Source organism: Microtus oregoni, unplaced genomic scaffold, assembly GCF_018167655.1.
Source record: "Microtus oregoni isolate MIOR12 unplaced genomic scaffold, Mior012 000010F_ref0000083, whole genome shotgun sequence".
In the NCBI taxonomy this organism is placed as follows: domain Eukaryota; kingdom Metazoa; phylum Chordata; class Mammalia; order Rodentia; family Cricetidae; genus Microtus; species Microtus oregoni.
In genome coordinates this window covers 16307947-16332650 of record NW_024543069.1, presented here as the reverse complement: position 1 = coordinate 16332650, position 24704 = coordinate 16307947, and the positions used below count along the sequence as shown (strand labels likewise).

The following is a 24704-nucleotide window of genomic DNA, read 5'->3' as shown; positions in this document are numbered from 1 at the left end:
TTTACTAACAAAAGGTAAATATAAACTATAAAATTTTATTACCAATATTTATACATCTACTCTCCTTTCTCTAGACGGAATTTGTAAATCATCAGACTGCATAAAATCAGGTAAGAAACTGTTTTTTTCATCTAGTAGTTGGCAGCTAATATGTAACACTTAAAAGCAAATACTAACGAGGATGTCTACTTTTGCTCTGCTCGTATGCATGCTCATTAAACAAAACTCAGCAAACACCAGGACGCCTTTAAATAGCTAATAAATCAACTAAAAACATGGAGAAAACTATTAATATTCTGAGATGATGACAAATTGTGTTTTATGGAGCTTACTAGGTAGTTAGAGAAAGAGAAGAGCCCCTGAATGGTGAGCTTGTGAGTAAGTTCAAGACATTAGAAGGGTATGAAGAGGGAAGAATGGCAGGTTGTTCATGAGAGGATTAAGGATGGACACACACACACACACACAGAGAGAGAGAGAGAGAGAGAGAGAGAGAGAGAGAGAGAGGAAGTGAAGATGTGAGAAGGGCCTTGTAGTGAGATAGGATTTTGGAGCAAAAAAAAAGTATAGAAGAAAAAAGTGTAAACAAGAAGAAAGAAAAAAAGAACAAATCATGTGGGCTAGGGATGCAACCTGGTGGTAGAGCATCTGACATGGACAGCCTTGGTCTTAAGCTATAACCTTAAAAAATGGAATGAATGGAAAAATAGTGTTCTTGGAAAGCAGTAAAAAAGCAACTTGATAGATAGGAGCACTTCACGCAAAGCTTTGGAAACCTATCTGTAGGCTTCATGGTGATAAAGGAGAAATACGACCTTCCCTGAATGGTCGAGTGGTTGGGCTACAACTGAGGGATGATTTTGAGTGGGTTGAGTGAGAAACGATCATGTGAGAGGGGAGAGCAAGCGGAAGCTGCCCCAATAAGGCCGGCATGAGCTGCAGAGCTTGGCCTGGGGTGAAACCCAGTGGGGCTGAGCCAGCAGTGAGTGAATCGGTTGAGGCAACTGAATGAGATGAGGGATATGGATGAGCCGAAGTGGTACCGTGTTGTAAAATCCAAAGGACCCCGGAGTTTTTGAGGATGACACCATCCTGGTGCCCACCGGCACAGAAACAAAAAGGGGAAATTTGAGCTGCGTGTTCTAAGCCAGGCCTAACCTCCAGCTGGGGTGGCAGAAATGGGGCCTGAGGAGCAGGTGTTTGTTTTGGAGCCTCTCCGTTTATAGGTAACAGTAGAAACCTTGGAACTCTCCAAGTTTCCAAAAGAAGAAAAGAAGGGGGCAAAGACTGGATTTAAGAAGACATTTGTAATAAGAGGAGAAGGAAAATAAAAGAGAGAGAACAGAAACACGTGCAGCTATTTAAGTTACAACCAGCCTTGTGTTGTCAGAAAAGAAAGGTTCTTGACCCTTTTGCAAGAAGGAAGATGCATCTGGGTGCAGCACCCTGAGATCTGCTCTTTAACCTTTGGCAGTTGGCTATAGTCCTATCTGATTTTCTGTTATTCTTTAAACCATGTACGATAATGATAGGAAATTACCTTGGAGTTCTAGGCTGTGCTCTAAAGTGCTGAGTGCGTGCCCTTCGGCTATCTGCGTTGCTTTTTAAATAGATATTTTGTTCTAGGCCTCCATTGTGATAGTCGTGCACCTCCATCATGATGTTTGACACAGGAAGCTTAAGAAAGACCTGGTTGTAGATTGGATTATAGCCATTTGCTGTTCAACTCAACAGCGTGCACTTTACTGTCCAGTGGTTTTAATCTGAAACAAAAATGTCTTTATTCCCCAGGGAAATGACTCTACAGATACACTGCTTGAGAGACGCCTAGGGTCACTGCAGTAAAGTTAATATGAGCTGCAGTTGCTAAAGTTACCATTTCCTCCTTCTCCGGTCCCCCTCTTCTCTCCCTCTCCCTCCTCCCTCCTTCCTTCCCTCCTTTCCTCCATCTCTCTCTCTCTTAGAAATCATGTCTGTCACTGAAAAGACAAGTCTCTTTAGACTTTAGCAGTGGTTGCAAATAAAAAAAAAACACTACAGAAAATATTTGTCTGAGGAAAGTAACACAGAAGAATGATGAGGGCAGAATAGGCAAAGAGAAGAAATATGGGGAAATATGTTGAAAAAGTAGCATATCCTAATTGCAGTTCTATGGCCACTTTAAATGACTGGGAACATTCCAACCCAAGCACAGAAATTCTCGAGATTTGGAGAAGTAGGTGTGATGCTTACTTTAATTGAAAGTGGGTTCCAACTTTCTCTCCGTGGACAGGAACTTCCTGGCAAGTGTCCTTTAAGGAAAAGAAGGGACACCACACTGAGGCAAAAACTGCAGTCTATGGGTCTTATATATTTTGGGTCTGAGCATCTTTGATTTTATAATATATATAAAGTAATATTTGCAATGCATTCTTTAATTTGCTTCTATATGAGTTCATGGTGTTGGCCAGACCTCAATAAAATAAACAGCATGCAACAAGTAACAAGTGGAAGCAAGGCTGGGATCTGTAGCATAAAAGTATGTCACTTGTCATTTGTGAGACATTTAGCAGGGTCAGGAAGTTAGAGACACAGAGCTTGTATGTGGTTCTTTAGACCTATGTAATTTTAAATTCTGAAACAGACTTTTTTTTTGCACTGTAACCTTCCTAACTCAAAAGATTTTCCCAAATCATATGCTTCAAATCAAAGTGTCTGAACCTCATCATTGCTGACATTTTGGGATGCGTAACTCTTCACAGAGGATGCTGGCATTATAAAATGCTTAGCAGCAGCCCCAGTTTCTAACTACTAGCTCAGAAGCAAGTAGGTTATACCATCCCATTGCAGCAAACAAAAAATGTCTTTGTATGTTATCAAATGTCCTTTAAAGGGAGCATCACTTTGATAGGCTAGCATTGCTTTAAAGAACCTGAGGTACCAGGATTTTCATCTTGTAAGGCAAAATAATGCCCTCCAATGGTGCCCATACCTTATTCCTGAGATATTCCTTATGCATCGCTTTATATGCTCACAGAGACTTTAAAAAAGCAAAGTGGTGTGTGTGTGTGTGTGTGTGTGTGTGTGTGTGTGTGTACTAGGGAGTTTGAAGTGGAAAGATGACCCAGTATGATTTGGTTGCTATTGTGTAATTACAAGCATCAGTACCACCACGGAAGCAGCAGAAGCAGAGACCTCAGTGGTACAACCATAGTATGCTCCCACTGGAAACTGTAAAGCAGAGTGAGGGGTTGTCCCCAGAGCATACTGGAGAACCTTAACTCCTCAGGTTATTTCTAGAGTTTTGATGTCTAGAGCTCTAAGATAGTAAATCTGAGCTGTTACTATTTTATCTCCTTCTTACAGGTGAACATACTTGGCTAGACTCCAGTCTGGGCAGTGTTTTTGGAGGTCGCTAGTTTGTTTCCCAACCACCCTGACTCAAAATAATCACACAGAAACTATATTGTTTGCAATACTGTTTGGCCAATAGCTTAAGCATATCGCTGGTTAACTCTAGCCATCAATGCAGTTCAGAAGAGAGAACTGTTCTCTTGTACAGGTTTATACTGCTCAGTTGCTAAGGAACCTTGAGGAAAAGGTCTGGGGAGCAGGAAGACCCAGATAAAACACAAGGAAAGATAGGCTACGATCTGGACCATTCTTTTACTTCATTTCTGTACTCACCATGCAAATTTTGATGAGTATTTAATTACCTCCACTAAGTAGGGGGATGTTCTATCCACTTGAAATATTTAACACAGTGAGATAATGAATAATTCACATTCTGATTTAATTATCATTTTTGTATAACTTGACCTATAACCCTGAAGCAAAATGAATCTTCTAGTGTGTGGTCACTTCAATAATTGCCAGATGGTAATAATGCCCCAGATAAAGTATCTTAGCACCAACGGCTTTCTGGCAGCAACAGGGCATCTCTAGTCACTGAAGACTTTGGTCTCTGTCATCTGCCCATTAACACAGTGAAGACTCTATGAAGAGAAATGGCAGAAGTTTATTAATACCAGAAGGGCAGCCTGACTCTTAGGGTTTGCAAGTCCTGTACCAACCTTTAAGGGCAGATGAAGCTGTTTTATTATGAGTATGAAAAAATTCTGCAGGCACTAAGAGCACCAAAGGAGGGTATCTTGGAGGAAAAAAAAAGCAAGCCTTTACTGATTTCAATGTAGCATGCAGAAACTTTCAGAGATTTCCTTGATCTAGTACTGAAGGCAATTTTGAGGTTATGCTTCCTTAAAATGTGTCCAGTCAAAACTAGCACCTACCAATTAAATCCTTTCGAAGAAAGGGAGCAAATATTTCCCCTCTCCACTCCTCCCCCTCTTTCACACACACACACACACACACACACACACACACACACACACACACACATTTATCTTCTGTGGGAAAAGTAAAACACTAGTGTTCCATAACTGTGTATGTGTAACCAAGGGATGGAAAGTGTAGGTAAGTTAAATTAATTATTTAGTGTGTGAGGGGGAGTGGTGCCCAGTAGGCTTCTTTAGACTTCAAATGTAGGTTTCAAAGCTATAAAAATTGTGTATTTGTACAGTCGCTGAATGGAAACTGTAGTTAATAATATTATGAGAGTCCAGAGAGTCCTGGTTTATAAACACTGAGAAAGAGTGAAGAGAGAGACACGGACAGATTCGAGTGCCGTTTAAGGATGGGTCCCGCTTTATCTTACTCAGCAAAAAGTAGTCTGGTGCTCTTTACCAACCATTGTGTCTGGTGTGCAACTCAAGGTCATCAAATTAATGCATTATTTGAGAGAAGTTGAAAATATAACATTAAAAAGAATCATAAGAAGAAAACTTCCCAACTCTTTAGGTCCTATAAATTGTCATTCTTTAAGACGATTCAGCAAAGGAGAAGGGAGGAGGTGCTGGTATTTTGATTCTGTTCTTATACTGATTGAAATCGGGAATCTCATATTCTCTCTCTTTTAAAATGTCTTTTAAAACATCTTTCGCCACACCTGCTAAAATTCTCCAGAAAGAGAATAAATGCTTTCTCCAAATGTGAGAGAAATGCACATTATTTAAGGACTTATTTATTGTGAGAATCGGGCTCACTGCAAAAGATAAGCTAGAAAATATAGTTTAGCGACTCTTACTGCTTGGCTACCTATGTGCAAAACAGTGATGCTTTGATCAATGATGGGAGCACCTACACAGCATAAACACGTGTACATGCTATAACAATACATTGCTTTGTAACATCATAGCCATCTTAGTTTGTGTGAATATGCCGTTTGGTGTCTTCAAAATTATCTAAAGATGTGTCCCTTGGAATGAGTTCATTGTTCAGTGTCTGACTACACTAGGATTGTGCTGATGAGAAGTCTCTGGAAACCCAAATAGGGAGTTAAAATTATTTCAGGATCAGGTACTGGAGGCATGGTTGCCATCTCCTGAGATTTGATTTATGGATATATGTGACCATCTGTTCCAGTGATCTGATGCACATTAGATTAGTAGGTCTACATAGAGCAGCCAGCCTCCAGTGATCCAACCACCAAGGATTGTCCTCTGGAGACAGGACCTTGCTAATACATGACGCAAAAGGCCCATTTTCAACTTCATGGCTCGAAGTCCGTCAGATTGGTTTTAACCTGTAATTATAGGCTTCTTTGTATTAACTGGTTTCTTTAGTATTTTTCCCGTCCCTAACTTTTCTTTCTCATCAAACAAATAGGAATTTATTTCACACATCTCTGAAATGCTACTGTCATAGTTTCTGCCAATTCAATACAAACCCAGATGTTTATAAGAGGAAGGACTCTTAACTGAGGAACTTCCTCCATCAGATTAGCCTGTAAGCATGACTGTGGGGTATTTTCTTGATTGCTGAGTGCTGTGGCAGGGCCAAACCCGCTGTGGGCATGTGGGCCTGAAACCTAACTGAGGAAGGCCAGGGAAACAAGCCAGAAAACAGCACTCTCTACTTCGAGCTCCTACCCTGGCTGGCCTCAATGATGGGCTGTAACTTGTAAGTCAATAATCCCTTTCTTCCCCAAGTTAGTTTTGGCCATGGCGTCTTATTGCAGCAACGGGAATCAAACCAGGACTCCAGCTTTGATTATGAGTTGATGCATAGTTTAGGATCAACACCAATTAAAAATCAGATGAAAAGAATCAATTCCGGGAAGAGATATGTGCAGGAGACGTTGACTTTTTCGTTTTAAAAGAGATGTGAGTGTCATGAATAATTAAGGCACATTCATCTGAAAGCTTCCTGCCTTCTTTTTCCACTAAGAAACTTCTAGCAGCAGAGAGCTGGCATGTAAGTTTTGGCCACATCCTGTGTTATTGTGTGCGATCTTAATTAAGTCATTTTAGGCTTGCTGTATTTCATTTCCCTTATCTACAAGACTGAAATTGAAAAGGCATCCTGTTACAGTGAGAAAGCAAAGACAAATGACAGCCCATTCCATACTGCTCATCTTCCAGGGAGAAGCACTGTGGCTATATGCTCAGGTGTATCTCATTTAATATCTTATTTCAGAAAAATTACAAATGTGGCGTTTAAATATTTTTATTGAAAAGCATAACAACAAACGCACATAAAACCAGAGAAAAACAAGAGAGGCTGATTTTAGATGCTCTAAGATTAAAAACATCCTCTCTTGCCATTGTTTTTTTTTTTTATTGTCATGCTCTATCTTACACAGGGAGTGACAGTTTTGGCTTTCACTAGGTTAAAAATGAGCTCAACCAGAAATGGACACTTAAATCTACTTCCCGTAAAAGAAAAAAAAAAAAAGCAAAACCTCCCGATAGCCACAGCCTCATTCAACAACCTAGCTACTCTATGCTTGTCCGTCTAACCCTCAAAGCTAGCTCTTCCCTCACCTCTGATTATATTCAATGCAGAATACAGAGATGGGAGGAAGTGACCATATCCTTTCTTCAGAGTAGGTCCTTGGACAAGGCACACCACTTCCAAAAATGCTCATTCCCAAGCCCTACCCTGTTGAATTCGCAGTTAGGATGTTAGCAAATTCCTAGGGTGCTTGTCTGTGCAGAGACGTCCAAAAAATGAAAAAAATCATTATTTCCAACTTTGACAGCTTAGTGGAATAATTTGAGAAGCCTTTAAAACATACTGAGATAGCCATGCATACACACACACACACACACACACACACACACACACACACACACACCGGTTTACTATTCTCTAAGTGAGGAAGGAAAGCAACTGAAGTTTGTACATGGATGTTAGTGTGCACAGAAATCGCCTAGACATTTGCATTTTTCCAAGAAAGGTATATCATAATAAGGTGAAGGCAAAGATTTACCCAGAGGAGGGAATAACTTTTCAATGAGCAAGAACTTGGGAAGACCAGCGAACTCAAAGTCTATCTGGAGGGCTATCTCACAGAAGAGAATGAGGGAGAACTTGACGCGACCAAGGCACTGAGAGGATCCATTTAGATTTTTGGGTATGTGTAGTAATGGGGTGATAAGGAGTCAAACGGGGAAGTGTTGAATGTTGGTATTGGCTAGGGAGGCGAGCATCAGCTGCATCACATAGTCCGTGTTAAAGTGCTGGGGACTCCTGTCTGCCGCAATGGAAAATCAGAGAATTCTAAGTTTTAAATGATGCATGCCACGTGATCCGGGTTGCTGAGGGATCGCGGTATATTTTGTTCTAGCAAAAGACTGGCTAAGGGCAGGAGCTAAGCCTCCTACACTTATCTGGATGAGGATCATGGTTGCCTAGTTATGAGGTTCCAATATTCGAGGTGCATCGGGTTGGGTATGTTTGTTGAACGTTTTGTAGAATTCATTACATAAAGTGCTCAGACAAACAGGCAGTACAAAAGAACTAAAGAAGAAAATCGTGCAAGCTTTAGACTTGGAAAACTGGTAGGTTAAAAAAAAAAAAAGGATAGGTAAAGCCATCCACCAAGCCAGGAAGAGCTAATTAAGAGGTGGGACAGATTATAGGCAGGCATTCACCTTGGGGCCATTTAAATTTGAGGTGCTTGTAATTGGTAGTAGAGTTCAAGGAAGCTGGGGCTGAAGAGAAAGTCATCAGCCCATGTCAATACGGTTGAGATTCCCAGAGGAGGGTAGAGAAGAGAGCCGGAATGGCATGGTATAAAGTAACACATTTGGAAATTAAAAGAAAAAAAAACCCAAAAAACAAAACTCTTTCAAAAGAGACTGAGAATCGAATAATCAAAAAGATTGACAGACAGCCATCCAAGTGAGAGGTCACCCAAGCACGTGAAAAAGCAGATGTCAGAGTTAGAGTGACCATTGGGATTGAAAAGCGCTGAGCGCCAGCATGAGATAACACTAAAGCAGAGGGAACAGGACGGGGATTCTGGGGGAAGATGGAGAGATGATCTCCATTGTCTAGTAAAAGATTATGGGGAATGCGGCCAGCAGTTCTCTTAGACAGAGGGCTCTGCCTTCCTCTGTTACTGGGCATTGGAATCAGCGGTGGTTTGAACGACTGCACCCGCGGAATTCGAAGCACAGGAGACCGAGTGGTCACTGCTTCACAGTGTTGCACGCGAAGAGGACAAATCTACTTCCAGAAGGGCGGCTGTAGTGGACGTAAAGAGAGTAGGACCCTGGAAAAGGCCAACAGCCGCATTGCGGTGCTGTGAAAATACACTGATGTAGAATAAAGGTGATAATCAGGAGTGTTCCGAAAATCAAGAACTCCTTAGCCGCATCGAGACAGTTGTTCACACGTCCCCGATGCCAGGTGCAAAGGCAGGTGTGGAAGAGCTGACTGCAGAGAGGGCGCCAAAGCCTTTAATGAGCAGAAATGACTGTCTCGGGACGTGGGATGACAGACAAGTAGGCGAGGCTGGGATGACTGGATGGCGGAAGCCTCAATAAGTGCCGGGGAGAAGCGCGGATCCCGATTTGGCACCGTGATAACAGAAGGCTGGTTTGACCTGTGGACGATGAATACTGTCTCACAGAGAGCGCACGGGAGAGAGGGCTACAGGGAAAGCCATTTTGCTGGAGCCAGAGAGCTAGAAGGAGCCTTCTGGGAGCAGGCTTAGGACTTCATACCCTCACACTTTCTTGGAGAAACCCACTTCCAAAATGCTTTTCTGGTTGTATTTTCTGTCACAAGCCAAGCCCCTCTTCCATTTAGTGGTGAGTTTGTGGGAGACAACTTTCTGAAGGGAGAGAAGCGTTGCTGATTATGACTAAGGGGTGAGGACGCACATGCCACATGATCTGTTCATACAGATTAGGGGTTTGGGTCACACGCTGCCACAGGTGATGATGTCACTCAAAAGCATAAACAACATGTCCAGGGGCGATCTGGCAGGCCTCCTGCCTGACATATTGTTATGGGACTCTGGGATAGTAGACTTATTAAGGATTCGTTTAAATTTATCTTTCTGTACTCTACACAAAAACTCAAAATTAATTGGAAAGTTATTAAAGTGTTTGCTTAAACATTTCTCGAAGGTGTGATCTTTCTTCAGAATTTCAAAAACAAGTGTTGCATATCAGAAGTGGGGTTGCCCTCCTCTCCCCGCCCCCATTCCTCAACCCTGGAGCCTGTTTACAGTATCTTAGCTGTGAGGCTAATGAAGGGGTAAGAGTCACAGTGCCAGCTAGCTGATCAGGAAGCCCAGCTGAAAGGAACTATCAGGTAACCACTAGCAAACACCACCGTTTCCTTCTTTTTTGAGGCTGAATAAAACCCCATTGTGTTTCTTTATCCAGTCCTCTGTTGATGGAAACCTAGGCTGATTCTGTATGGGCTATTGCGGATGGCCCTGCAGCCAGCGCGGGTGTGCAGGTATCAAGACCGAGTGCTGAGTGAGATTCCTCAGGATGCATTTCCAGGGCTGGCATAGCTGTGCTGGGTGGTACTTCTTTTTCGGTATTTGAGGAGCATGCATGATCATTGCCGCTGTGCCTGTGCTGATGTACATCCCACTAGTACTGGATAAGAATTCTCTTTCTTCTACATCTTCGCCAGTGTCTGTTGCCATTCGTTTTCTTAATAATAGCCGTCCTGAAGGGAGGAGATGGGATCTCAATGTGCTTTTCAACTGGATCTCCTTGATGGCTATAATATAAGGTTTTCATATGTCTATTGGCCATTTGTACTTTACTTTGTGAGAACTGTCTGTCTCTTCCATATATCCACTATTTATTAGATTGTTTAATTTTGTTGTCATTTTGTTGAGTTCTTTATATTTTAAGATGTCAATCTCTGTCAAACGTGTATTTGGCAAGGCTTTTCCTCTGTGTTATAAATTGTCTCCACTCAATTGTTTCCTTTGTCAGACAGACGTTTTCTTGATACCATGTAAATCCCATCTGTAGCTTCTTGGAATTCTTTCTTGAGCTACTAAAGTTCTTTCTAGAAAGCCATTGCCTGTGCCTTATTATAGTGTTTTCCCCTAACACCTTCAGAGTTGCAAAAAGGAAGAGAAAGGTGCAGGACAGAGGAGATTATATCCCTAGGTCCCTTTCATTCCCTAGGTCCCATGTGCAGCTGTCAGCAAACCCTGCACTTGGGTGTCTTGGTCCCTGGCACCTCTAAGCACTGGCTGTCGTTTGTCCCCTTTCCAAGAAGATAGTGAGTCTCACTCCTTAGACCAGATTCCCACTGTGTAGAACATCACACAGTTCTCACTGAAAAAACTGCCCTCTGGTTAGAGCAAAAGGAATTCTTACAGATTTCTCAAATTGCCAAAAACTTATACTCAGACTGATGATCAAGTCATTACTTACAAACATTTTCCCTGTTACGGGAGGCTGCTTGTTCATTCCCAGCTGCCCAGACTCGACATAACCACACAGAAACTGTAGTAATTAAATCACTGCTTGGCCTATTATCTTATGCATATTTCTAGCTAACTCTTACATCTTAAATTAACCCATTTCTATTATTTTATATTTTACCATGAGACTTGTGGCCTACAGGCAAGCTTTTAGCTGATGGCTCTTGTCTTTTTCCTCTGGCAGCTACATGGCTTCTCTCTGACTCTACTGTCTTTCTCCCAGAATTCAGTTTAGTTTTCCTGCCTAGCTCTATTCGGTTTAGCCACTGACGAAACAGCTTCTTTTTTCATTAACCAATAAAAGCAACACATGTACAAAAGGACTTCCCACATCATTTTCCCCAAGATCTGTTAAGTCCTTTGACTTAATTTTCTGGCATAATGAATTTATTTAGATTAAATTTTGATGCTTTTGGTACCTTTGCTATTCTGAAGCTAAATGAGCTCATTATTCCAAAAACACATGTATAGAGCAATTAACAATTCTGTTAATTGAAATCCAAGTATCAAAATAGCAACAATATGTGTGACTGAGAAATTTATTTTAGTCATATTTCATTGACTCTAATAATGTAATATACACATAGTCATGAACACAACTGTGAATTTCGGGAAACAGTGTAAATAATATTCCGGAACAAGTCTCTGATAATGTGCTGAAAATAAATGACACAAGCTAAATCTTGAAAGCCAGTTTAATAAATTTATCCATTTTCAAAGTAACTGTTGTCAAACTTGGAATACTACACACCAGCTAGGGTAATGACACAAAGACATCGAAGAGAAATGGAAAGTTGACATTGTGACAATATTCCATCTGGGACCTAAGGGCTGGCTCAGCCTCCCGGTAGCCTGGTACTCACTGGGACCAGGGTCAGTGACTCCATGGCTCCACGTCCAGTCAGCCCTATACTAGCTGATCTGCCTTTGACCTCTGCTCCCATCCTTGCTCCCAGCCTGGTCCCTTGAGGGCTTCACTCCCTCCTCATTTCCCAGTTCTGGCCAGTGAGTTTCTGCTGCTTCTCTGTCCTGAGCCACTGAGTCTACCCGCTCCTCACCGCATAATCTTTTCCCAGGTTAAGGAGCTGCTGGTCCTCACTTCTTCCGGCTGCTCTCTGCTCACTCCTAGGCCTGCTTTTTTCTGTTGCTCTCCGTGCGGAGCTTAATCCACCACTGATCACTTCCAATCTGTCTAAAACAGTATTCCATGTCACCGGACGGGTCTGATGCAATCTCTATGAGCCCCATTTATATAAATGGCAAACATTTAACGTGGAGAAGGGTTCCTTCATGGGGAGGAACAGTTTTTCTGTACTCCAGCACAGAAAGCCAAGGTCTTGCCAGTCCCTCAGCTAACTGCCAGTCCATCTATGAATTTTAAAATCTTGAAGAAGGGGAGGAATCAATTTTGCCTTATTTAATAAATAAAAATCTAATTATGTTTAAAAGTTAAAAGTTTTCAGATAGTGTCTCTTCAACTAAATGAGCATGTAAAAGTCGTTTTCCATTTGACATTGCTTTATGCATGTGTGGATTTTAGTTTACAAACAAGTGGTGACCATTTGCTATAAGTTAATTGAGAACAAAAGATCTTTTTGGAGTATCCACCATGGACTAGTTTTTATTGCACAGGGTTGTGGGACTCACACTTTTGTTCTAAGTGTTCTTACAATTATCAATGCTTTTACATTATTTGGGTCACCTTGAAATACATTCTGAGTTACTTCTTAGATATCACAAATACCATACCAGGCAAGACTTTCTTCAGTCCCAAAGTACCCTACATACTTCTCCCAGAGGTACCAGCTGTACAAAGTGTGGTTTGTGCCTTACTAAAACAAATGTAAATTTCATGATTTTGACCTTATTCATCATCATGTTTCCAACAACTAACAAGATCCATACCATACAGTTAATAGAATATACAAACGTGTTCTCTGGTGCTTTAGCTTGACATCCCAAGCCATTGGACTACACTGGTTGATTCTTCAGGACTCCTGGTACACAAAGCCAGGTAGTGAAGAGGTGTTCTCAGTCTCCTATTGGCCTGTTTATGGAAGTTGGGTTTCTTAGTTCTACACTAGCTGTGAAGGCTCCAAGGTTTAGCCCATCAGTGGCCAATGCATCTCCTTTGCAAGTAGATGTCTCCCTCCCTATTATTTCATATGACATGTTAATTCTCCCTCCTCAGCTAGACTTGGGTTAATGAAGAAACAATTTCCATGTATTCCTGCGTGTCTCTATTCCCCAGTTTTCCAGTCGTGGGGAGAGTTCTCAGCTAACGTTCTACTTGGAGAAGACCTGCCAGTTTCTGGGATCAGGGTCTCAACCAGCCTAGGTTTCCCTCCTCAGCGCTAGGTTGCTCTGCCCATGATTCTCAAGGTTATTTCTGCTGTCTTTTAACTAAGCCCTGAGTTCTGATTTGGGACACCCTTATGTAGTTAAGCTAGCTGCTTTCAACAACCACAGTCCTCTTTCTCTGTCTGCCTCCCTCACAAAATGCCAATTCCAGTTCCTCGTTCATATACATCAACCCTTGTTTCCGAGAACACACTGAAAACATCTAGCCTTAGGTGTCATATAAAGTAGGGATTTTCGTGTCACTTGAGTGCTGGCTCAATTAGAGAATTACAAAATAAATAAATAAATAAATAAATAAAACCTTCATAGCTCGACGACAGTGTATTAGAGGAATTCACTTCACAGGCAGTTTGAAGGAAATGGTCTTAATTAAGATGGAAGTGTGCAGTCCTCTGAGCTTGAAGCTTGCGACTGTGTACCCGCCAAGGTTCACTCAGTGCCAACTAGTATTGGGTCAATGGTGGCACTCAAAACTTTTGCTGAAATAAAGTGAAAAGTTTCAGAGTCTGTCCATTAGTCGTGAGGAGAAAACCTTTCGGAGAAGGCAAATCATTTAGCATAATCCCCTGGGTTTTCTATAATAGAAAAAAGTCTATTTACTTACTAAAAATATGATTGTGTGGAGCTAAACAGTCTTCTGTCACCGGAGTTCTTGGGCTATTAATAGATACGCGGTTTAATATCGCTCACTAGGGAAAAGCCCATTTGACAGCATTCCAGAAGCGTCCTGACCTGGCTTGACCTCTTTTTGTACCGCCCCCTAGCAAAAAACTGACGCAAGGGCTCACGGCCTTGAGCTCCTCTCAGTCATTGCGCGTCATGGAAGTCTGTTGGTCATCCTTGACCAACACGTGATTCAAAATTACCTGTTTAAACCCGAGGAACATGGGTGGGCCTAGGAGCTTGGGTAACACCCCACGTGTTACCAAGGCAACAGTGCAGCCTTTTCATGACCTTTCACGGCTTCAGCTCTTTAAAAAAAGGAACATTATTATTCATTATCGCTACAAGCAACAGCAAACTTGATAACTTATTTTAAGGGGTATATTGTTTAAATCACAGTATTGCCCTTAATAGTATTGCCAGCCGTCTTTGAGCACTGAGAATGCCGATTCCGCCTGAAGAAGAAAGAGCTGTTTTTAACCTCACCGGTTGCACTTGGAGTTAACTGCTGCACCATTGCACCGGTTTCCTTTATTATCAGCACATGTTTTTGGTTGTGAATTTTGAAGGAATCTCTCGGGGGAAATCACTGCTATCCCTCACTTGGCTGCGAGCCCATTCATTGAAATGGACTATGAGATAAGCCTGAAGGATCTCACTTATTCGGGGACGACCGACTATAGACTACACTTGCAGAATGGTTAAAATAAAAGATTCTGAAATCCAGGGCCAAGTGAGGCGAAGAGCTACATCTAATGACATGCGTATTAGGAGAAATTAAGCTCACTTGAGTGTCTAAGAAGACAGGGCTTGCTGGGTAGCATAGTTGGGATTTGCTTCCTCTCTTTCTGAGGCTTTTGAGATTCTTTCATGTTATCTGGACTTGGGGCAGAATGGTGGCATATGAAAAACATCAGCTTCCAGTTCGACTAACAATCGATCTAAATTCATCTTAGTAGCCCTCCTTGGGCATATAGTCCTTCTGTGCATGGCTACTTTAAATATCCAATATTTAATTGCAATTAATATTTAACATTAATATGCAATATCCACTAGTTGAGTATCGACTGTGGGTCCTAAGTGTGTCTGGTCCACTTTCCCATTTACCAGTGGTGTGATCTGACCTACAACTAATTTATCCAGAATGTTTATACGTCAAAATGACAGCAAGATATATATACCATAAAAATTTAAGTGAAAACAAACTTCAAAGTATTTACAAATGTGCTTAGCATGAAATTAAGTGCTTGGTGAATGTTGACTTCTGTTTCTATTATGTTGATTACATTTCAATGCGTTTAAAGTCCCTCTAATTTCTGTCTATAAGTCTGACGGTGAATGGATTCCAGGTTTGCTATATATAAGCTCGTTCCTGTGTGCATGTTCATGTAAGCATGTTTTTGTGTTCATATCCGTAGTGATATGACCAGTCTTCGCTATCAACTTCACTGCGTTTAGTCATCAGGGAGGTTGAGGCACACCTCTGGGTATATGTTGCCAGGCGTTTCCAGTGAGGAGAAACTAAAGTAGACTTGCCTAGAATGTGGACTGCTCCATCACATGGGATAGGCTCCCAGATAAAATAAAAAGGTGGAGAAAGAAGGAAGTCAGAATGCCCATCCCCTTCTCTCGGCTTCTGCTGCACCATGGTACACGCTGAGCGTCTCCGCCATGCCTTCCACACTGGACTGAGCCCTCGAAAACAGAATCGAAACAAGTCCTATCCCTTCAGTAATTTCTGTCTGGTATTTTGGTCACAGCAATGAATAAGCATCCTATGCACTGGGCGTGAATTAGGCAGTGTGGGCAGAGTAGTTCTAACTTACGACCATTTATTTGATTTACTTTTTCCTCTTTCCTTGAGGGTGATATAAAAGGATTAAGCATCCTTTGGAAATTATACTTTGAAGTTTGGTCTTTTCTCGGTTAGTGTAGTCTGAATGGCACAGTGAGTTCGCAGTCAGGCATATGATTGTGGCTCTGAGGTCTTAAGTTTGAGTGTTCCTCAGCTATGCTGTTGAGTAGGATGAGCGTATTTTATGTGCTTGCTACTTAATTATATTTTCCACCTCTGATGAAGTTTATCAGGATGCACTCCCATTGTAAGTCGGGGAGCCTCTGTATGTGAAATATAGCTACAAACTAATTACTCTGCAAGCCAGGGCACCAAAAATAGACCTGTTTATTGAGAGCCCAGATGTACAGAGCTGTTCTGCTGTGTACAAAGGCTTTCCACGGATCTCCCATGGAGTTGGAAGAGTTGTGTAGCCAGAGTCGGTCTTTCTCGAGTCTTGTGCATCCCAGGCTGTTCTTGAACTTGCTGTGCAACTAATGATGAACTTGAACATCTAGTCCTCATGTTTTGCCTGTGTGTTCTGAGATTACGGGCCTGGAGCAACACACTGGTGCTGGGGATTGAACCCAGGACCTTGGGCATGGTTGGTAAGCACTATACCCACGAATCCACACCATCTCCAACCCCAGTGATGACTTTTCTCACTGCTGAGTAATAAAGTCTTAGCTTTAGAGTGGTTGGCCTGGAGAGTAAGCATAGGAAAGTTTGAGTTAAGAGATAAAGAAGCAGCACGCAGATTCATTTTGTCCACCACACCCCATCTTTCTTCAGTCAACGCAACACAAGAGCGATTTGGGGGTAGGGATTTTCTTCATTAAAAGTGGAGTGGATTGTGAAGGAATCCAGAATGTTTGTAATAAAGGCTGCTTGGTTTTTATTAACAGTACAGTCGTTTTCTTTTCTGGAATGGTACCCTAGACTCTCGTTTGCATATTGCTGCCTTTGAAGGATGATCACTTCACATTTCCCTGTGTTCCCTGTGTTCTTTCTAAGGGTTACAGCTATGCCTTTACATTAGTCGAGGGCCAATGACAGAGGGAGGAAGAAGAGGAATGGAGTTGCCAATGTCTTCGGAATGTTGTCAAAGGAGATTTTTTTTTTTTTAATTTGCTGAAGATGCCTGAGAGTAACACCAGGCTTAGTGTCTGTTAATATAGGCCATATTTATAACCAAAGGTCATAAATGAGTGGCCTAAGGTCTTTACAGGAAGCATCTGCTGCTGGCTGTCCTCACATGTCTCTGACTTCGTTTGGATACTTTTATTCAGTTATTTTAAGATACTAAAGTCAAAATGTTGTTTGGAACCAGCTATCAGAAGGCTTAGAGCAATTAGGAAAGAACAGACTGAACACGGTTTTTTTTTTTTTTTTTTTTTTTTTTTTTTTTTTTTTTTTTTTTTTTTTTTTGCTCCTGTGCAATTTTCTAAATCCGTCTTCAATACAGAACAGGAATAGTCAGTGAAAAAAATTGCCACAGACTAGAGAGGGGTGCTATAAACAGATACCTGATCTGCTTATACCTGATCTAATTCACAATGACAGAAAGATTTTTATTTATTTATTTCATGTGCATTGGTGTTTGCTTATGCAAGTACCATACATGCTATGTCTGTGTGGGGGTGCTGGATCCGCTGGAATTAAAGACAGTTGTGAGCTGCCATGTGGGTGCTGGGAATTGAACCAGGGTTCTCTGGAAGAGCAGCCTGTGCTCTTAACCGCTGAACCATCTCTCCAGCCATGACAGAATGTCTTTGAAATGTAATAATGACCATGACAGAATGTTTTTAAATGTAATAGTGATTGAGAAATAAGTGTTGGGGATTCTAATATTTGTTTGTTTTTGTTTCGCTCATTTTGTTGATTTTCACAGATGTTTCCCAAATTATAAATAACCTCACTATTTGTGGACCCTGTGTTTGATAATTTGCCTTGGCACTAAAATTTACTTTCGACACCCAAATCAACAGCCCAGGCTCTTTTGCAGAGTTTCCTGGACATGTGGAAAAGAAAATATCATTTGACTGTCCATTCATGTGTGTATTCACTGAGCCAAACAAATAGACTAAGCTAAGGGTAATTTGTGCGGCCTGTTAGTGCCATGTCAGAGGTCAATAGTATATAGTCAGTGAGGTCCTTAAACAGAAACACAGAGCAAGTTTAGTGGGTCGGTGCATTGCCAGAGGCTCGGCTATTTCCTCAAAGTCCTATGATTCACCATACACAAATTCAGTATTGGCTTTATATGTCAGAAAGGCCATCAATAACAAGAATCACCCATATTTTCTTTGAAATTACCAAGAATTTATTCTTCATTCTTTTGGGAAGCATCGATGACCTGCTAAGTAGGAATCAGGTTTGAAAAATGAAGTCTATGAGGAAGTCCTGCAGTGCCGTGCACTGTGTTCATTTGCTGCTAGGGCACTGGACTGACCTCAGGCTTCCTCTGTCTCTCTGACACTTGCCCCAGGAGCATGTGACAAATGTGGGGGGTTGCTTTTCAAGTTAGTATACATACAAGACAGAAAACTGGCATCTAGGAAATGTTCTCACATAAACACTAAAATATGTATTCTTTGTAGTGCCCCAAATCCTATGTTTAATCGATGCACTATTGGTATTGTTGGACAGCAGGAATGAGGAGATCATGAGACATGGAACTATTGGCACCCATAGGTAGACTAGTGATTGCCCCCTGCTTTTGTATGATATTGGAGTTACAGCCCTGATTTTCACACTCATTAGGCAAACACTTGGGCCATTGAGCTACATCCCTGCTTGGAACTCAGAACGAGGAGAGATAATGGAGGGCAGGAAAAAAGGCATTTTCTTGTTGTACCTTTTGAACACCCAGGACAAAAATGTATCATTGGTAGGGTCTGGTCAGGAGGGGGGTGGAGACTTAACTCGGTGGAGTAAGTGTGGAAGGCCAGTGGGAGAGGATTTGGGCATGAGACCCCGGTGAGGTTCCTGGGAACTCAGCAGAAGTTACTGCTCAATGTGTGTTGCTGTATATGAATGGTTCTGCCCTTGCCTAGGAAATATCTGAGTTGAGAAATACAAGACATCTTTAGTTTCTGACATTCAATCTTCTGGCCCCTGTTTCTCTGTTTATTGCTTATTTTATCTGCTGCATATTAGAGCTAGCAAAGAAACCTTAAAATTCTGGATTCACCCCCAAAACTGATGTAATTGATCGAGAACAGATCCTACACATAAGTGTTTCAAAGTCTTTTTGTCAGGCTTGGAAAGTACTGCTCCCCAAACTCTCTGCTGAGATTTTGGGGTCTCTTTAATCCAGTGTGCTTTAAATATTGGTCAGACAGATCTCTGCTCCAGTGTGTCCCATTGGCCCACATCCCATTTCTGCTTGCCCCCGAGCTGCTTCCATTAAATGCTTACTCCATCCCCCTGCCCCAGTCCCTGATGCTCTGCCCTGCCTTTCTCCTCCAAGGAGGGAATCTGTGCCTGCAGAGCAGCATGGAAAGCGAAGAGGAGGGCAGAACAAGGACGAACGAAAACATAGATGGGATGCAGCAGAAGAGAAGCACATGGGGGAGGGGAGGGTGGCTCTGCTAGTCACGTGCCCCTTCCTTCTGGGCCATTCCATGCTGAAAACCTGTCTACAGAACTCATGTACACCAAGAAACAAGTGTGATGCTTCTCACAGCCGCCAACTTCCACTCTCTTGAAAGCTACTTGATCATGTGCAACTCAACAGCAACAGAGCTTTGGAATTCAAAGCAGGTCTCTCTGACTTAAAGACCGAAATGTTTCCCCAGCTTATGTTCCATCTCCCCGTCATCCCCACACAATACACCTCGGTAATGAATACGGTAATTAATGACTTCCCCAGATGCTAGCTGAGCTTGTTTTTAAATTCCCAGAGTCAAATAAGTTGGGGAATGTTATGAGAAGATTAGTTAGGGAAAAAAAAAATGGTGCACCATTTATCAGCCCGGAACATTCAGAACTGTCGTTCATAAGAAATAAGCTCATTATTAATGGAAGATTACTTTGCTTGTCTTTATGTGACTATTTTAAAAATTAACTTTCTTCTTTATAGCAAGGGTAATGAATGCATATTCATCTAATACAAATTGGGAAATAAAGATAAGCAAATAATACAAAGTTGAACACACACACACACTCCCTCCCCATAGCTATAATTATAGTATGTGCCTCGGCATCTATCCTTCTAGACTTTTTAGGCTTTTACATAGGGCGTTTTATGTTGTAGCATTTTTTTTCTTTGCTTTACACCTGCTGAGCAACATTCCATATCAATACATTTGCCTTTTTATGGTTACTTGTTGCAATAAATAATCTTGTTTGATTTTAAAACGCACTTGTTTATCCAGAAGTCAGAAACTGATGCTTAATGGATCATCTGAAGAGCATGGGGTTGGCTGCGTGCAAACATCCAGAAATTCAAAACACAGTACAAAGTAGAGAGACAATTACAACCAGTTTCACAGCCGTGTGTGTTTCCTGGGGTCCTTCTACCCACATGTCTACTGCTGACTTCAAAGAAAAGTCAGCACAGTGGAGGTCCAGAGGATAAGGTGCAAAATGAGAATCAGCCCATGATAAGGGATTAAAGGAGGGTTCATCAAAGACTCAGCTTTAAAGTGCTGGCCTGTGACTTGCCTTGGCCTATGGCCCCCAAATATTCATCAGAACAGAACTTTCTTTGAAGTGGTGGCAAGCACTGACACTCAGTGCGATCTCTGGTCAGTGGGATTTACCAAGAGGCACTGGAAGTAGCTAGGAAAACTGCTGATTCTGATTCTCTGCTCTCTGCTTGTCTCTGAATGCCGTTTCTCTGGGCTAGTACAGATGCTAGGATCTGGCAAGAAAAGCTGGCCTGAGAACGAATACTAATCCATTTCCTTTATGGTAGGGGAGTATGGGAAGCTCACATACACTCAAGGGACTAATTTTTATCAACATGAGTACAAAATATCAACCAGTACCGTTATTTCTATTCAAAGCATTTGATGGGGTGGGGTGTGTGTTATTCCAATAAGGTCCACCTACTACTATTCCCACTGTTCACTGTGCCAGCTCAGGGCTTCCTTATGTCTTTACAGTAGACTGTGCAGTACGACGGTGTTCACATAAACGACCCGCTCACCTGGAGAGAGAATGAATGAATGGACTTGTTCCCCAAATGCCAGTGGCTTTTACAACATCTACCTTTAATTTTTCAAGCAGAAAAGCTCCAAAAAATGTACAGAGTGTAGTTCTAGAAGGTCTTTAGTTAGTGTGTTCAGGCTCCACGTTTGTGGGATTTCACTTTACATGATAATCTTAATGGGGGGAGGAGTTGATTTCAATTTTCTTCTGGTATCATATCTCTGTTTCCTTCAAAGTTCAAGGAAAATCTTTTCTTTTCTTCCATTTTTAGGTTTTCTTTCTCTTTTCTTTCTCTCTCTCTCTCTCGCTCTCTCTTTCTCCCTCCCTCCCTCCCTCCCTCCCTCCCTTCTTCCTTCCCTTCCTTCCTTCCTTCTTTCTTGTTTTGTTTTGAGATGGTTTCTCTAGATAGCCCTGGCTGTCCTAGAACTTACTGTGTAGACCAGGCAGGTTTTAAACTCACAGAGTTCCACCTGCCTCTGCCTCTGGGGTGCTGGTAGGTTTTCTTATATTGGCCTATTGTGCTAAGACTAGGATTCTTCCTGGCAGGTCTGGAGCAAACAGGATTTGACCCTGTGAGACCTGAGGAATGAGTGCTGAAGTTTAGATTGGGGAGAAATTGAACTTGTTTCCATGTGATGAATAGGATACCAGCTGACATGGGTATTGTGGGGATGCTTTTGGGCAAGGTGGAGGATTTAAGCTGGGTTTTAAAAGTGTCTGTAGTTTCCTGGAGAGAAAAAAACGCAAAAGATACTGTAGCAGAAGGTGGGGGCTGGGACAACCAGGTCAAAGTTCCAGAAGCAGAAAACTGAGCTGTTTCACAGCAGAAGCTGATTTGACAGGGGCAGGTGTCTCATGTGAGGAGGAAGTAAAGCCAGCAACTTCTTAGCTGCATCGGGTTAAAATATGCTGTGGAATCCCTGGGGTGCTTCTTATTTTACTTTTAATTTTGTTTTGTTTTTGTTTGTTTGGGTTTGCTGTTTGTTTATTGTTTGTTTTAAGGAATGTAAAGGACTACATTGGAACTTTAGCTGGAAAGAACCTTCCTGAAATATTGTGAAACCATTAATCTGCTTGCAGAACATAGGGTAAATTAGGGTGGATGGGGCCTGGGGCCAAGGCTTGGGAAAGAGCGTGGCCTGACATAAAATAAAGAATTGGATTGGAACAGATAGAGTGGATTTTGGAGGCAGTAAAAGAGGAACTGGGCTGACTCAGGGGAGGAGAAGGGACTCAGATCAGACTTATAACTGCACCAATTAATAGATGGGCATACAACAAGATTAATACCATCGGCAAATTGGTGAGGCATATAGAGAAAGTATTCACAGTGAAAAGTACAAAGGGGCTTCATCTGTACACCAAAGGTTGAATGAGGCCGTGAACTCAGGGGGGTCTAGAGAGAGGCATCTTCCTTAGAGCTCAGAGTCACAAAATTTTAGTGAAGAAGTGGCACACGAATGGTAGGAATTGGAAAGACAAGAGAAGGAATCCAAGATGCGTTATGAGGAAGTAAGAAGCAAGGACTCAGGGCTAAGGAGCACGGGAGCATCTCAGAACCCCCAGTGGGCCTGTCTCGTGGAAACAGAGATGAATAAAGAGTATGAAAGTAGATAGGATCATGGGAAGAGGAAGCCTTCAAGACCAAGTCAAAGACTTTGTCATTTAACCTGGGAAATGGCACACCACTGACATTGTTGAGCAATGTTGTGGCCAGTGCTAAAGGATCTCTAGGGAGTTTAATCCGAAAGATAAAATGAATATGTAAAGGAAAGCTGGAGGGATGAACTGATCAACAGAAGATGAAGGTGTAGATGGGGGTTGATATTGAGAATGAAAAAAGAGGCATCGAAAACAAGCTAAGGAATTAAAATTAACAAAAGGGTGGAAGAAATACAGAGTCTTAACCAAGAACTCAATTTTGAGAGCCTGTACTAACAATGAGCTATATACCATAGCATGGAAGTTGAGAGATGACTGATTTGGGGTTAACTCTGAAGAGGTTTAAGACTTAGGCTTAAAGTGTTCGACAAGCAAACACATTCAAAAGGTCCTTAAAATTAGGGGCTTGAAACTCAGCTGCAAAACTTACCATACCAAGCTGGGGAAAAAAAAAAACCCACACAACTCAGCAATTGTTTGAAGTTTTGAGTTAATTAATTAATTAATTCAGAAAGTGAAGTGCTTTCAGAAGCTCACTTGAGCATATATACGCTGCTGATACCAGTGAATTCTCAATTGCTCTTTTGTGTTCACCGTGAAACAGTTGAACTTCTCGTGAGAAAGAAACCCTGAATGATTGTAGGGAGTGGGTCTGCTCTCCTCCAAGTGGGTATGAGCTCTGTGCCTTGTTCTAATCTTCAGAATGTAATAGTTCATATCTTACCAGTTACAGTTCCTAAAAGTACATGTAAATACTCAGGTTTGTGATTTTGCAGTTTTCAAAGATGGAAGAGTGAACCTCAGAAAAATCTTGCCAACTTCCAACCAATTTTATGACAGATTCTCCATAAAAAATGCAAATTGGGCCTGAATTTTTATTGCAGAATTTTGCAAGTGGGATCTGAGAGATAGCTCCGTGGATAAAGGCTCCTGCCACCAAATGTGGCCATTTGAATTTGATCCCAGAACCCACACAGATGAAGGAGAGAACCAACTTCCACAAGTTGTCCTCTGACTGTACATCCATGCCTCGGCACATGTGTACACGCTCATAAAAAAAGTTTAAATAGAATAAAAATCTAAAGAACTGTGATCAAGACAGAAAGATGAGTGTTAGGTTTCAGATCCTTATTGAGCCGCTAAAAATTCATTAGCAGTCGGTCCTGCATCCTCTGGAGTTTCAGAGATAATTTGAAAGACACAACACCCTTGTGTTTCAGACAGCAAGTAAAAGTTACCAGCTTGCAGAATGACACCATGTTAACTACGGGCTAAGATGGCAATAACAAAGTAGTCCTGTAATTCTTTCTCCTTGAAGTAGTAAACAGCAGAAAATTCAGTTACAGAGAGCCAGGTGCAAGGACACAGAGAAGGGAAAGGTGAGGACTTAGGATGGAGGACTTGAGTCACTCAGAGTCAAATGAAGATACTATAATAGTAAAGGGACAGGAGGCTACAGACATGTACTAGTCATGATGCCATCAGATGAACTATTCTATAAAGACAAGGAAGGAGCCTCTCTGTGCAGTGATGTGAAGAAGAAAGAGCCTTCCTTTCTCTGCCCAGCCTAGTTAAGCAACGCATCTTTCATTTCACCCGGTCCTTTCTCTGGTCTTTCAGCTGCTCGACTGATCCAGAACATGGATGCCTCCGCTGAGCCGTGTACAGACTTCTTCAAATACGCCTGCGGAGGCTGGTTGAAACGCAACGTCATACCCGAGACCAGTTCCCGATACAGTAATTTTGACATTTTAAGAGATGAGCTAGAAGTCGTTTTGAAAGGTTAGTGTTGATTGTGTCTGAGAATTGAATTTTTTTTCCTCTGACAGCCATTTTTTTATAAGACGTACTTGTCAGCCATGACAGGAAATATTGCAAAAGATTAGAGTTGATGTTTCCTCCAGGATTTGCAGACCTCCATCGCATCACTCTGAGGGTAGTAGACACCAAAACGGATGTGATGACATCTCTTAATGTTTTCTGCTTTAATTTTAGATACACGAGTTCTCAAACTCTTCAACCCTAGTGATGGTATCTTCGTGACATTTTATAGAAGGGAAATGTTTCATAGTTGCTACTGAACCATGTCCACTGACTCCCCGACTGCGTTAAGGTTGCTGAAGATTTTACCAGGCTTTGTCTACTCTGAAACATAGAGAATGTTTAAACCCATCTCTACCATCTCCATCCACCTCATTATCTTCTTAGTAGCTTAGTAGGAAAAATGGGAGTTTTCTA

The 24704-nt window shown here is 41.8% G+C and overlaps 1 protein-coding gene across 3 annotated transcripts in view; it reads left to right on the top strand.

Moving 5' to 3' along the window:
- Mme (membrane metalloendopeptidase) overlaps positions 1–24704 on the top strand; it is a 78674-nt gene that overhangs the window by 5587 nt on the left and 48383 nt on the right. For all 3 annotated transcript variants that reach the window (XM_041659307.1, XM_041659308.1, XM_041659306.1), the window contains exons 3-4: positions 75–110; positions 24087–24248. In XM_041659307.1, the coding sequence (XP_041515241.1) occupies positions 75–110; positions 24087–24248 (198 nt within the window). The remainder of the gene's footprint in view (positions 1–74; positions 111–24086; positions 24249–24704) is intronic.